We start from the raw sequence: 16,386 nt of genomic DNA on the forward strand, positions 1-16,386 counted from the left end.
AACGTCCTTTTCAGTAGCGAGGCTATATGAGACGGGACCCACTGATTAACGTGGAATCCGAACCACATGAGCTCCCGCCGGGAATCGAACGCGGAACTCCCATGCCAAAGGCATGTACGCTAATCGCTTAGCCACGAAGGAGCTCTTCCTATTAGCGTATTCTTCTCCAAAATACTAGGTTTCTTTATTGCCACGTGTGTATAGTCAAGTGCTCCGATAGCACCCGGAAATGTGTATTTTTCTTGCCACTCTGCCTTTGCTGTTTGCGTATTACGCACACTTCCGGAAACAATCCATTTTCAGATTTCGCAATAATCGCATCCATTACACTTGTAGTAGTCATAGACAGTACTTTAAGCCACACGAGAATCCCCTGACATTGCGACCTGGAATCCAGGATCATTCACGTAACGCAGGAAAACCCGCATCTTTTCGTCATTACATAGTGCACCACCCCGAATTTCGGTTGATTCTCCTAAAAAATGTTATGCTAACCACTCTGCATTTTCTTTCATGAACCTATAATGTTTTTTGTAATCTCCATTTGCAACATTTTTATGCAGTTTATAAGTTTTTCTACGTAGCAAAACAATCATACACTTTACCATATTTCGCACGGAGTCACCTATTTAGCTTGCTCCACAGTTACTAGCATCACAGAGAAGCCTTTGATTTTTATTGGTATCAAACGCGGAGTAGTTACTCGGCTCGAGAATAGAGGTGTGGTTACTTGAAAAGGGCGGGGCTTTTCCGAGGTCAGCCGAGACGAGTAGTGCTCAGTTCTCTTTTTATTAATACCAATGCGAGTAACTACTTCCAAATTGGGAATAATGAGAAACTTCTCCGTTTTATTGATATCACCCGTTCTTATGAAGCGCATTACCACTAATCTAAGGATGTTCTGTAGATAGTTTAAATATCGTAAATTCTTTCCTGCACTTTTTTCGCAGTGTTTTCTATGAACTTCTTAGTTGAAGTTCTAACATAATTCTATTTTCTCATCTTTAAGATATTTTCAGGTAGTGTATAGAAAGAAAACAACAAATACTCAGTAAGAAACATTTTGCACGAAGATTACCAGCTGATCAAAGTGACAAATGTCACTAAAAGTGTTGTGGCTTTCATTAAATCGTGCTTAATATTGAAAGATATAGTTTATTCATTTTAATAAGCAATTACTAATCTTTTATTACTGAATTGTTCGAAAATAATTTATAATTTTGGGTATGCATTTGTTGAGAAAAAAAAAAGGAAAGAAAAAAATCACAATTCTATGGCAAGTGAGTTAAAAACATTGAGAAATCAGTTTTTGAGTCCTTATAGTTTGATGTCTGATACGTGATAAGACACGCAGCCAGTATTTTACTATTCTTGGTCAACAGCAGAGTTTGATGGTAAACAGATTTAAAAGTTACGTATTCAATTTCTCTTTTCATGTAACAGTATGTTTTTGCGTTGTTAAATACAGTTACAACAAGGTTTTTTCTGTCTTTGTTTTAATGTTGTTTCTTTTTATTTTTGCAGAACAAACCACAGCTTGTAGAACCAGTGGACTTCGAAACTTTTATTCTGAAGAATAAAACTGTTCTTCAAAACGATCCCCAGCGGGAAATGCTCCTCTATCCACCGGATGATGTTTCGGTATGTTCTAATTGTGCAGACTTCGTCTCTAGTGAGTTGGAAAATTTACAACAATATAACTAATTAAATACTGCTAAGTTGCAACCATGTGTCAGTTTAAATGTGTAATAATAAAATATCTCAATTTCCGCTATAAATGTATTACAAGTACTGAAGGAAGTGAATGGACTAGTGATCGTAATCACAAACGGGAACTAATTAAATTAATTATGACTCTTACTTAAGGGTGTAATGTGACATGACCTAAATGTGATTGTCCTTTATGTTGTTCAATAGATTTTAAAAAGTCTGGAATCGAATATAGTTCTGTTTAAATCATTATTGCAGTTATAAAAAAGATAGTTCGGTTTATATCGAAGGACTACTCATAGTACGTAAACCCTCGCTGCCACCACTGATATTCTTTTGGAACCCTTCCTGCATTGTGAACTATTGCTCAAGTCCGAAGTTTCTATTTAAGCAAACTCCGGCAAAGCACGGGCAAGGAAATTTGGTCCCACTTCTTCCTGCAAGCTTTTAAGATACCAGCGATGGTGCGCGAACGTCGATGTTGGAGACTTCTTTCCAACAGCCGCAGAAATACATTGGACAGGCGTTATGGCTCTTCACAGGAATGTCTTGAAACTGAATGACTCGAATTCCTCATTCTCGCTCCATTTTCTGCTAAAGATCTTCTGACGAGTCGAGATCACTTATTTATTTTTTTCTCGTTCAGTTATTGTTTACTGAATTTTGAGGATCACTGCTGGGAGAACAATAATGTGCTGCTACTAACTGTCACGTATGAGAAACAACTTTGGGAAAAGCATTATATAAATATCAGGAGATATCAGATTTCGTCTTGATCCCAACATCGCATATTAAAAGAAACCTGAAACCCATACCGGTAAAAAAGAGCATCATTTAAACTATATTCGATTATTTAAAAAAATCAGATGCAAATAATTTCAATAAAGAATATCGATTTAAATTAAAGAAACAGCAAAAGTTACTTAAAAATCGTGAGTTTTTCTTTCTTAACCCAACTTAGCCTACTGTCGTGAGACTTTTCAAAACTTATACAGCCCATGTGCGTTTTGTTCCTAACCGTTCTGTAGTTTTGCGTTAGGTGGTGGTTAGATTTACGACAGATATGCAGCATGTCCTCTGGCTGCTTGCCCATGGTACATCCGTGCTTATGATGGTCTCACTGCAGACGAATTTGTGTGAACAACAGTACCCCAATTTTGGCGTGTTTGATACAGACGATTCGAAAAGTGAGAATTCTGTTGGCTGTACTTTCGTCACAGATGAGGACAGTTTGGAATTTAGTCCGCCTATGTTCAATATTCACTGCTGAACTAACGCGCTTCAGGTTTCGCGTCATCGTGTGTTCATCTGCACTTACTCACAAGTTATTATTAGCCTGCAGAATGTCTTTGCAAAACACCCTTAATACAGGACATTCTTGAGAGATGTCATCAGCTACAGTACAAATATGTCGTTTTCTGCTGGGTGTCGGTCACGTCGGCATTAGGGGAAACGAGCATGAGGACACACTAGCTAAAAACTTCGCATTTACAGTAGTTGCTCGGGAGTAGTCTTCCATGCTGAGATCTCCATAGCTATTTCGTCCAATAATGCGCTCTCACTGGCAGGTGGATTGGAACTAGGCTAATAAAAGTATGCTTCACTCTGAAACCTATTTTAAGCAATTGGCAGATGTTTTGACTTGCTAGTCAGCGAGATGAAGTGATCCTGGCTCGATTGCATATCGGACAATCTCATCTTACGCATTTCTATTTAATGCGTAGCGCTATTATAAAGACTATTGTCCGTATTGTAAAGAATGTATCCTTCCATTGAGTATCCGGAGCTTTATCGTAGAATTTCCAGAATACTTAGACCTCAGAGATCGTTTAGGACTGCATAAAAGTCTAAAGTACATTTTGGAGATAATGTTTATCTTTATTGACCTATCCTCAGTGTAATTCGTAAGATTGACATACTTAATGTTCACTAAGATGTTTCTTTTTTGTTATTATTATTATTATTATTATTATTATTATTATTATTATTATTATTATTATTATTATTATTATTATTATTATTATTATTATTATTATTATTGTGTTTGAGTTATTTTCCTGTTATACACGATGGCCAATCAAAAAAATCTTTGTGTCTATGATTCATTGTCAAATTACAAATTATAAACGAGAAACAAGAGATACTCAAATTTGTCTCCTTTTTCACTCAATCACATCTGTTGAGGCACTATCCCACCGTGCCATAAGTTTATCAATGCCCGCTACGTAGGAGGAGGTCGGCTGATCACGGAACCAACGACGAACAACGTTCTACGTTTTGGTGTAATTCGTGGACCTCTGTCCTGCCAGAAACTTCTTCAGTGATGAAAAGGATAGTAATTCCTGGAATATAAGGAGAATGATCCATAATTTCTCACGCCCGAAGTGTGAAGTTTGGCTATTGTAGTTTTCGCTATGTGCAGTTTTGTTTGCCGTAGAGGAAAACCACATCGTCATCTTCCCGAATACCGTGAAGCTTGTTCCTAATGGCTGCTCGCAAATGGAAGAGTGTACGACAAAAGCGTTCTGGTTTGATGGTTTCACCTTGGAAGGAAATCCAATAGGAGTGATCTCCAACTGTCCCAAAATACTGTGAGTATCCGTTTACCAGTCGATAATGTTCTGAATTTTTTTCGTTATTGGTGAGTTGGGATGTTTCCGCACCATTCTCTGCTGTTTTGAATCGAAAGTGTAATGCAGTATTCACGTTTCGTCGCGAGTGATAATGCGGCCCAGGAAACTGTCACTTTCCTCGAAGTAACGCTGCAGATGGTTCAGTGACATGACCCTTCACTTTCTCTAGTGGACATAATTAAGAAGCTTATAAACACACCTTGGTACCTTGCGGTATTCCAGTGAATCGTGGGCAGTGTCTAAAACACTACCATAGGAAATGTCAAGCTCTCTGATAATGTTCTTCAGATGAACACGTCGGTCTGCTTTCATCATTTCGTAATATTGTCCGGTGTCGGCGAGGGACGAAGTCGGTTCGGTTGCTCAATGTCATGGATATTTTTTCATCCATTTTCGAACTCTTTGCACCATCAATGCACACTTTCCACTACTAAACACTTATTACCGTACAGCTTCTCCATTTTCCTGTGGCTGTCTGTGGTTGTGAGTACCTTGCAACATAGGAAATAAATCACTTCGTTGCTCATGTGGCGTGATTTTTTTTTTTTTTTTTTTAAGTCTCCACTTTCCCCTGCCGTGGCCGATTACTTTCAGACTTATTTATGGCAGACGCAACTATCTCTTACCTTTATTCTCTCACTTGTACTTTCATGTTTCTTTATTATCTCCCTGTCTTTTCGGCTGTCAAACCTCAGCAGATTGAGGTGACGCACATGTCTTTTCAGCATGGCACCTAATATTTAAAACCATGCCCTTTTATTTCTCTCTCTCTCTCTCTCTCCTTTTTTTTTTGTTTATTTTCGTTTATTTATCCCTTTTTACATGCAGAAAATAACCTGAAAGAAAAAGAAAATAATTGATTAATACATAATACGTATAAATGATTGCAAACCAGCCCATTCACCACCCTGAAAGTAAAAAAAAAAAAAAAAAAAAAAAAAAAAAAAAAAAAAAAAAAAAAAAAGAAAATAAACAAAGCACAATGTAAAAAACATTTCATTTGGTGTTAACTGTCTTGTAGTTTCTTCTTTCTTCCATGATCCCGTATGCATTTATCATACTGTTTCTCGATACGTGTTTATTACACTAACACTCACAACACTGACACACACAATATTAAAAAGAGGTTATAGAAATAAAAACGACATAAATAAATAAATAAAAGAAACGTAAGTTTGTACTATAGTTCTGAGTGTTTGCCAGAACTTTGAAATTGTTTCTGTGAGAATTTTATATGTTTTATTGATTTGTATCTTTTCAAAGTGATATTTATTCAATTACTTTCTTCGTTGGGTTCGTTCATTCCATAGGTTTCTCACTACATGCTCTGTTATTTTTTGAAATTTGTCGAATTGTGTTATATCCTGCCGAAAGCCAGTCCAATCTTCATCACTAAGTTCATCTCTGAGATTCCTTATTTCTTCACTAGTTACGTAATTTTCACAATTCCATATTACGTGTTCAGCTGCTTGGATTTCTCCACATGAATACATTTCGTCATTTTCAATATTTAATCTTTTCAAATGTGTTTTGGAAGGTCCATGTCCCGACAGCGCTTCCATAGTTTCCTTCTTTATCTCACCAATTTATTTCCTTACTTTGATAGTTGAGTTTTTCTCGTTTTGTTGTGATGTACCATTCCTCCCGCCATTTTCTTTCTATCAACATATTTAGTTCATCTTCGTTGTTCGGATTTGTACGTAGGATCTCTATTATTTTTGTTGTTTCATTATTTGTTTTCCATAGTTTTATAGCCTCTTTTAGTATTTGGTAGTGGATTGGTTCTTCTAGTGCAATCATTTGTAAGGATTCTATCGGTAGTGTTTTGATTATTCCTAGTGTTCTAATTAAAACTCCTCTCTGAACTCTGTTTATCTGTTCCCTTAATCTTTTATTTGCAAATGTTCTGTGAGCCCAGATGCTGGCACAGTATTTTACTGCTGGCATTATTGTACGTTTGTAGAGTCTTTTTGATTATCATATAGTCTTTTCTTGCAATTGTGAGTATTTTATGTGCTACTTTCTTTTCTTTGTCAGTTACGTTTTCGACATGTTTAGCGTAGTTCAGTTTATCGTCAATCCATGCTCCCAATTACTTGAATTCTTTCACTCGTTCAATTTTTTGGTTGTTAATCTTTAATATTGGATCTTTTTGTATAGGTTGCCCAAACATCGTACATTTAGTTTTATTTCTTGTAAGTTTCAATTTATTTATTTCGCACCATTTTTGAAGCGTGTGTTAGACTTAATTCCCTTTTCACTCAATTTCGTCTCTTGATCGTGTGATACGACTATTGCGATATCGTCTGCATAACCGATTACTCCTTCCGTGTCTTCAGTAATTTCCAGTGTATTTAGGCAGGGTTCGATAACGTTGGGGCGCATGTGGATCCCTGTGGACATCCCTTTGTTGTAGATGTTGTAATATTATTTGGTGCCTTGTAAGTGACCTGTCTTTCATTGCAGTATTCTAACATTGGTTGGTATAATGATTTAGGTACTTTCATTTTTTTAAATTGTTTGAAGAGTGATGGCCACCACAAATTGTCAAAAGCTCCACTGATATCAGCATAGATTACTACCTGGTACTTGTCTGTTTTTTCATTTTCTGGTAATTCTGAGAGCCTCCTTATAGCTGTCTCCGTACTTTTCTTCTTCCTAAAGCCATGCTGTAGCTTGTCTCTTTCTATGTTTCGATATATGCTTAGTCTGTTAGTGATTACTTTTTCGAATATTTTTCCTATTATATTCAAAAGACAGATCGGTCTATATGCCTTAGGGTCATCATTTCTTTTATCTTCGCTCTTTTTTATTTTACTAAGTTTGAGTGTTACCATATTTTAGGAATTCTTTTCGTCTTGAGGCATAAATTGTAGTGTCTTGATAGATATGGTGACCCTGAATCTGCATTTCCAGGAAAATTTCTGATTTTATCACGTCTGGACCTACTGCTTTCTTCTTTCTTAACGTTTTTATGTAATTACTTATTTCTTGATTGGTTGTTTCTTCCATAATATCGGCGTTTATTGGTAAATTTTTTATTTCTTCCCTCATTTGTTTGTGCTCCTCGTCATCGTCTTCTTTTTCGTCCTTAGGTAAAAGTTTTTCCATTAAAAATTTTATGTTGCTTTCCCATCCTTCAATAAAACTGCCATCATCATTTCTTAAGGTGGAGAGAGTTGTTGGCTTCTTTATTTTGTGACTAGTTATTTTATGTGGTTCACTCCAAATGTCTAGGGTAGTATTTTCGTTAAGGTAGTTCTTCCAACTATTTACCTCCATTTCTTTTATTTTGTTTTGATATATTTCTTTCTGCTCCGTGTATTTTGTTAGTCGTATTTGTTTCAATTCTATTTCCCACGTCTCTTGATATAATTTTCTAGTTCTCGTTTTTAGTTTTTAAGTCTTTTAGTTCATTATTCCAAAATAAGTTGTTTTTATTTTATTTTCCATCTAATGTTCGTGTTTTAGTTGAACTTTTAACTCTTTGGGGATCCTATGGTACAATTTGTACCATACGCGTTTTTCATGGTACATTGCGTTATTTCTCTTCTATTTGAGCTTTTTCGTCCATTTTTTTTGTTTTTTTTTTGTTTTTTGTGTTTTCCAAGTCCAGAGGCCTTGTAGAAGACATTACGTATGGTTTCAGACCGTCCTGCGTCCAGACATAGGAGGTGATGACGTCATAAGTCAAAAATTTCTTTTCTCATTTTCTAAGCCTATGTTCAATATTTTTTGGCGGGCTTACTTTTCTACGTAGAAGATTGAAATTTTGCACAAACATTCAGTCCACCGAGTAGTATTTACCAGATTTTTTGTTCCGATGTCAGTGCTAAAACAGGGGGGGAACCAGAGGGGCAAAGGGGTAAAAAAAAAAAGGAATTTTTTACCCCCAAAATCCCGTTTTTCGTCATTTTCCCGCCTTACATACACGATAGGACCACATGAGTCATACCGTCTGAAAGGCAGTTCCATTCTGAAGAGAACGACGGTCGAATTATTATTCTAGGAAAATTAGGGCCGTCTCAGTGAATTTTTATCCAAATATACTTCTGTATAGGGTAAAAGTGGGGCATGGTAGGGAAATTTTTTCTGGCGGGCCTATTTTTTCACGTAGAAGATTGAAATTTTGCACGAACATTCAGTCCACCGAGTAGTATTTACCAGATTTTTTGTTCCGATGTCAGTGTTAAAACAGAGGGGGAACCAGAGGGGCAAAGGGTTAAAAAAGGGATTTTTTACCCCAAAAATCCCGTTTTTCGTCATTTTCCCGTCTCACATACATGATAGGACCACGTGAGTCATACCGTCTGAAAGGCAGTTCCATTCTGAAGAGAACGACGGTCGAATTATTATTCTAGGAAAATTAGGGCCGTCTCAGTGAATTTTTATCCAAATATACTTCTGTATAGGGTAAAAGTGGGGCATGGTAGGGAAATTTTTTCTGGCGGGCCTATTTTTTCACGTAGAAGATTGAAATTTTACACAAACATTCAGTCCACCGAGTAGTATTTACCAGAAGTTTTTTTTTGATTTCTGCGTAAAAACAGGGGGAGTCCAGAGGGGCAAAAGTTGACAAAAGGGAAATTTTGCCCCAAAAAATCTCTTTTTTCAGGAATTTCCCGCCTTAGATACATGATGGAGACCTGTGAATGGTGCCGCCTAAAAGACAGTTCTATTCTGAAGAGAATGATTGGCGGATTATAGTCCTAGGGTAATTAGAGATGTCTCAGGAATTTTTTTTCCTGAGATCATAGTGTTTTATGGTACTTTGGGGCATTGTGGGAATTTTTGATAAAAATTCTCCCGCCCTTACTATTCAAGATAGAAACTTGAAATTTGGCACACACATTCAGTATACCAAGTACTATTTATCAGATTTTTTTAGATGACTACGATCACACAGGGGGGGTCCAGGGGGGGGGCAAAGTTCGAGAAAAAAAATTCCTTCCGAAATTTTCACTTTGACATTTTTTTTCCCGCTTCTGGTATATGGTATGAGCATGCAAGTGATACCATTTGAAAGCCAGCTCTATTCTGAAGAGAATGAGGTATGAACCATGATCCTAATGACGATACAGTAGCTGCTTGACTGAAAGTCTAAAAAATAGCCCAAAAAGCCAGGATCCTTTAAGGGTTAATTGCTTTAATTATTTCAGTTTCCTATGTTTCAGCTATTTCATCAACATCGCTATCGTCTTCAATTTGTGGCAATTTAATTGTCTCCCAAAATTTAGTCCAATTTATTCTTTTAGTGTTTATCTCGAATAGTATTGCGTTATGATCACTTAGGGTAGCCGCGTCTAGTGCCCTCCAATTTGTTATTCTTTCGCTGAGTTGCACTTTTGTTAGTGTTATGTCTATGTTTGATTCATCCCCGTGTCTACTCCTGCACGTGGGTGGATGACCTTCCTCATTTGTTACTGCCAGATCATTTTCTGCTATCATTTCTCCTACTTTCTGTCCTCTGTCGTCTGTATATCTACTCTGCCAACTTAGAGATTTAGCATTCGCGTCGGCGCATATAAGTATGTCTTTGTGTTTGAAAGTGTCACAGAATTTGGTCATGGTATTTTAAAAAAAGGTTCTATACCGAGACAGTATTGACAGTAACAGTTTAATATCATAATATCTCCATTTTGTGATTTAAGTTCTATACAATTTGTCCACGGGTCACTAAACTGGGTTATATTTAGAATTTTGTAGTTTTTGTTTCTGTTTCACTGCCATAGCTTTCTCTCCAATGTGGTTTAAGTTTGGTTTCCCTCCTCGTATGTTTTGTTTTTCACCTATGTTATTTCTAGGTTTCTCCTCTGTGTGTACACTATTTCTGTTTTTTCCATTACTGTTAGTATATTTTGTTTATTTGTTTGTTTTTAGTATAGGGTTCTTGTATTAAAATTGTGTCTATATTTTCCTTCTCAGCGAGTTCTTTTATCTCGTGCATTACTGTAACTGACCCACCTGCTTTTATCTGCATAATTTTTATTCTTTCATCCTTTCTCGGTTCATCCATGCTTGTGGTCAAGGGTTATATATTTTAATGTGGGTGTGTGACCATCCGCTCTGTGGTCAAATACGATACGTCCATACAGTTTGGCAAATTTCCTATACACTTTCTCCAAGTCGAGGGTCTTCTTTCTTCTTTTGTGAACTGATTTCACGTGTACAAGCAGTTGTTCTGGGTCTGAGGTTATCCCATTTGTTTCAAGTTTGATTTCGTCTACGTCTTCGAGTTGCGGGAAGGATATCGTTTTCCCTTTCTCAATATGGTGTCTAACCAAGAGTGGTAGGGCCATTGTCAATAAATTGGTCTCCTCTAATCTTCTTAGGATCATTTGGGTATCTTTGCTATTGTATAAATTTTTGGGGTCCTGTTGGTCTGTATTGTCATTTTTTGTTGCTCTTGTTAGTACTCCATCCATTTTGTCAGTGTCTCTCCACTCTCTTCTCTTCTCTATCTCTTTGATATTATCTTCTTTAATTTTGGTTTGTGGATGCTCTAAATCCTTCTGTTCTTTCCCTATAAGCTACCGTTTCACTACTTTCTTTCTCATGGTATTCTAACGTTAATTTGGCTGTATTGAAGAGTTGTTTATCTGGTATTTTCATTTTTAAAGTTAGTTTGTTCGAATTTCTTATTACTTTATATATTCTTTTTATGCCTTCTTGCGGTCGTTTACCCCACAGTCCCATTGAAAGTGCGGAGCTGTGATCTCTTTCCTAATTTTATCTTTACTTAGTATAACCGTTAGTATGTATTTTAGTACAATTTCCAAATCTTCCATAACTTCTTGCTTTTTTGATCTTATATACAAAAATTTTATTTGATATTTATGTGTAGAGTAATACGCTCTGACCACGTTGTTCGCTTCTTTTATATCTATATAGTTCATTTTGTTTAATTCAAAATTTTCGTGTTTTGGCCATTTTCTCAGCAAATCCTTTTGGAAATGTCACTAAATCTGGGTTTTTTAAGGTGCACTATGCATGTATGTTCATGTATGCGTGAATGTACTGAGCACTCTGGCCATTTTTGGCAGCTGATAACATCACCGTGCGGTGAAAAAGTCGGAAGTTACATTGGTACATTTCAAGAAAAGCCTACCATATTGCTCGTATATCTCGATTTTGTATAAAAATATATTACATCCTCGAAAAAATAGGCGCAAAAACTTTTAAATTTTCTCTCGTATTTTTTTCAGTATTGGTTTTTATTCTTTAAGCCGTTTCTCGACTTTTGTCTTTTTAATTTTTAAAATGTATTTATTTATTGTAATATCTCAGTTTATAAAACTGAACTACTCTCTTTTAGAATATTTGTCCGAATTTTGAATGTGCAGCATATATCTATCATTGACCTTATCGTGACAAGGACAAATAGCGTAACTGCTGGCGTCTCCATTAAAACACAGCCAACAAATCAATTAACAATTTTTTACAATTCTCCCTATTAAAAGTACAAGTACTTAGGTATAAATATGTGTAAAATGGTAGGATTTTGATATTGCTGTTACCCACTCATATATTAAGTACGTATACATAAGATGATAAATATATATTTACCTTATGCGGTGAAATTTATTTTCTTTCCAATATATTGGCATCAAATCGTCTGAGCAAATAAATCAGAAGAGGATCGTTATCTACTTCGTAGAGCAGCGTTTCCCAACCTTTTTCAACTTGCGGCACACGACGGGTGTAACTTGAATTCTCGCGGCACACTCATATATATATATATTATTTGTAAATATAAAATACCGTGGTATTTTTTTCTGTGATTAATAATCTTTCTCAGAGAAGAAAGCTCGATCACTGGTTTTCCCCCGTGGTTAATCATTATGCTTACTTTTCATTCTAATTTAAAAATAGAAAACAATTCAATGAAATATTGGACTCAGGTTTGCAAAAGTACGCTTTCTTTTTCGAAAACTGTATCCAGCCTTTCACTAAGAAAATAGATCACTAAATAACAAACGAACAAACAAATCTCTTTTACTTTTAAGACACGAATGTAGGTAATTTGTATGCATGTTTGCTTTGTCGAAAGTATTGAATGATATTTTAAAATTTCAGGTTATGAAATAGTCTGCAACAATAAAGGAGCAACAATGGTCATAACAATGATAACAAATACTTCTTTCAACATTAAAATTGTACACGGTATGAAACTTAAAATTGTAGATTCATAGTAGAGGTTCATAGTAATGTGAAATACAAATATACATTTTCCCTTATGTCTTGCAATCTGATTGCTATAGAATTGATAATTTTGTTTCGATTTCCCCGCGGCACACCGGTTGGGAAACGCTGTCGTGGAGTACATGACCTTTTCTTTTTCTTCTTCTTCTTCTTAGACCTGGTTTTATTCTCTGTCTGCAATTGCTATAAATCCTCTTACAAGTCCTTTTATCCGTGTTATAACCTATATCTATAAAATTCAACAGATAATATAATTAACAATAAATAATTACCAATAACTGATACAACACTATATCCAATCTTCGATGCTGTCCACCATACTTTTTGAGTATTTTCAATTCATATGTCTGCCTAGTTTCCTCTTTTGAATATGCAAAAAGTCCCTAAAATGAATGTTGTAATCTAATTTTAAACCCAATATATACTTAGAAATTATTATTATTATTATCATTATTATTATTATTATTATTATTATTATTATTATTATTATTATTATTTGACATATCCCATTATTTACCCTTATTCTACTACCGTGTTTTAGGGAATTTTCCATGCTTCCAAAAAGGAAACTAGACAGACAGGAATTGGCAGCACTGAATTAAATAGAGTAGTGAACAGCACGAAGATTAAAGATAGTGTGATGTACCAGTTACAGTTCACGATTATTTATTTGTTACTCGTCATATTATGTATTGAAATTTATACATACATACGTCATAAGAAGGATAAAATAATTTGTTAGTGCATTTGTAGCATTACAGGCATAGGATAAAACGTAGTTCTAAGAAGAAAACTGGCATTTGAACCACGAAGCAATTCAAGATTTATTTGCGCAGACGATGGCTTCAGCAGATTTTGATGCCGAAATATTGTAATGAAATAAATTATTACATAAATAAGGAAAATACAAGTTCCATATTATTATATATTAGTGGATATGTTTGATCATACAAGCCCTCGTAAGTACATAATTTCAGTTTTCATTTGCCTAGTTTCATTGTACTTACTTTTAGGTTTTAAACTTCTAGCGAAAAACACTATATCATGTTTTAAACTTATTAAGTTCTATTTTATAGCAAGTTGTACTACCACGAAGGTTTCGCACAGTAGTGCACAGTGTGCCCCAGAACTCGGAGTCTTCAAGTTGTAGTCTTTTTACGAAGGAGTGCATGAGGAGTTACACATCCAATTGGAATTTAGTTCATTATAAGTATAGTGCCTATTCAGGAAGCTATTTAGAATTACCAAAGTAAGTACAATTTATATTTGGGATTGGATATAATAATTGTGTCATTTAACACACATAAGAACTAAGAGATAGTTCAATATATTCGAATATTTAGTATTTACGAAATAGAATGGTAGGAAATAGCTTTGTAAATACACTTTGAGATTGAAACAGCGAAACGTTTTAATCACATGTCCTTTTAAGCGTTGTATGCATTACATTGTTTCATATTCATAATCGCTTATTAGTTTGATACGTATATGATTTTATATGGAGAAAGTAATTTTTATTGACAGCATCCCAAATTCGAGCCAGGAGTTTTAATCAATGTACTGTACCAGATTACACACTGATTAATGAATATTTTTACCAGAATACATTATACGTAAGTACAATATATTTTTCATCAATATATTGTACTTGCGTATAATGTATTCTGGCACAGTAAAGATATCGTATACAACGTTGATCACAAGTAAAGTCTCCCATGTACAAGATTGCTTGAAAAAGGATTCAGGAGGGGCTTGCATCGGAATTAAGAAGTACAAAGGTATGGAAGCAGGTGGAAATAGCTTCCAGAATAGAGCAAGTCAAAAATTTGTGAAAATGAACAGAGTCTATTTATTCAACGATTAACGTAAGTGTAGCAGTGTGTTAATCGTATTGTGAAGTAACTGAAAGAACCTAAGAGCACCTAGATCCGGCGGAAGAACAAACGAGTTTTAAAAGGGGCTACAGCAGATATTCTTGATAAATTTTTAAGAAAAGCGCTTTAGAATACGAAATATCTTGGTGGATGAGCATGACGCAAAAATTTCGTGAAGGAGTGTCCGGAGGAGGATATGTGAAAGTAACTTGAAAAGGACAACGGTCCCGTCTAAATTGAATATACCAAAATGAAAAATATAGAACTGGTCGCTTAATAATAGGATATGGTACTTCACATTGTTGTATGTATCGGAATAAATTTTGACTTAAGTGCACAAGGAACGTATAAGGAGAGTATGTGAACGTTCATTTTTTCCCCTACATGATAGGATGCAATTATGGCTTTTGATAGTACTACCTGTACCTAATGAAACATCAAATAAATGATTACAGACACGCTAAAACAATTTAAAACTTTCAGTCCAAAAGAAATAGATACCGAATACGGAAAACTAGTTAGCTTACGAAATTTCTCTCAGGGTTGTATTTTTAGAACTTTACCACATAAATACGATACAAAGGATGTGTCCTCATATTGCACCGCTAAAACTGTGCAGATACGATTTATGTGAATTTTGATCACTTACAAATCGAAACACGTCACTTACTTCTCTCTAGAATAATGGAAATCATGCAGGGTACATTAGCCAGACAATTTCTCCCTGAGTGGTATCCAACCAAGCCATCACATTACAAAATAAAACTGATGTGTCGTGCTATCCATACAAACCATCATCTGAAGAAAATCCTTTATAATTAGAACAATGAACATGTACCATTCAATCACTTCTTCTTTAAATTTTGAGATTAAATGCCAAACTTATTCATCCATTCGACGTCTACCGCAATGACGGTCACACAGCGTCGCTCTTTCCATTTCTGCAAACTCCGTTCCCTGTAAACACTAATCGAAACACATTTCGATTCTTGCGCTGCGAAACCCGTAAATCATCATTTTGGTCCAAATTAATATTTCAATTTCATTTATTTAAGCCGAATTTCTATAACAATTTGGAAGACGATGGAAAACAACGACCATTCCCTCATGCAGTCGCAAGAACAAGACTGTGAAGAACAAAGAGATGACCCTTGATTGTTGAATAATGAATAATGGCGTAACAACCATGCGGAGAGCCACTAATCTCTGCGCATGAAAGAGACCAGCCATTAAAATGTGTACACATCAAACTCTAGACATTGCAGAAATTGTACCACCAATTGGAAAAATTAAAGAAGACAAAAGAAATAATTAGAGAAGATAAAAATATGACCGATCTTAAATGAAATTAATTTTCAAAGAATTTCAGAAATTGTGGAATTTTAAGTTCTATAGGAAGACTTCATGTTTGGATTTTTCCATTAAAACATCACAAAACAAGAAAAATGATAAAATACATCCTTAAATACTAAAATAACCTATGATTTACACTTAAGTACACTGAAAGAATAATAATAATAATTACACGTATAAATGACATACAACAGCAAAAACATTAAAATTTACAGCTAATTAATGTTCATTTCGACGTGTTACAAAAATAGACAACGTTAAGATAACATTATTAAATATTGGGACACAATGACATTTTTAAATTTTACATAAAAAACATGTACAGCGTGTTCCAAAATCTCGGATCATGGTACATTAAGTACATCAAATAGTTCGACTCAGGGTTTCCTTATTAATTTTACCATGTGTAATAAGGACAGTTTTTAAATACTCTTGTTATTAAATGTGATTTTGTTCCTTCTTTTTTTCTTTTCAAATAAAGAATTCCTAAATCAGACGAATTAAAGGAAGAGATATATGAAGTGGACACAGATTTGGATCAAGCAGATGAAGTAAGTAGTAGTACCTCATTTTCAGTTGAAAGTAGAAAGTAGTTTTAATATATTGTGAGTGAT

At 35.0% G+C, this 16,386-nt stretch overlaps 1 protein-coding gene across 1 annotated transcript in view; it reads left to right on the forward strand.

Annotated features, from left to right (window-relative positions):
• Positions 1–16,386, forward strand: part of Ziz (dedicator of cytokinesis protein Ziz) — a 401,589-nt gene that overhangs the window by 16,370 nt on the left and 368,833 nt on the right. Inside the window, exons 2-4 of the mRNA XM_081769231.1 lie at positions 1,525–1,641; positions 13,622–13,794; positions 16,254–16,323. Of these exons, the coding sequence (XP_081625357.1) occupies positions 1,525–1,641; positions 13,622–13,794; positions 16,254–16,323 (360 nt within the window). The remainder of the gene's footprint in view (positions 1–1,524; positions 1,642–13,621; positions 13,795–16,253; positions 16,324–16,386) is intronic.

Source organism: Thermobia domestica, chromosome 8 (genome assembly GCF_964235325.1).
Source record: "Thermobia domestica chromosome 8, izTheDome1.hap1.1, whole genome shotgun sequence".
Lineage (NCBI taxonomy): Eukaryota > Metazoa > Arthropoda > Insecta > Zygentoma > Lepismatidae > Thermobia > Thermobia domestica.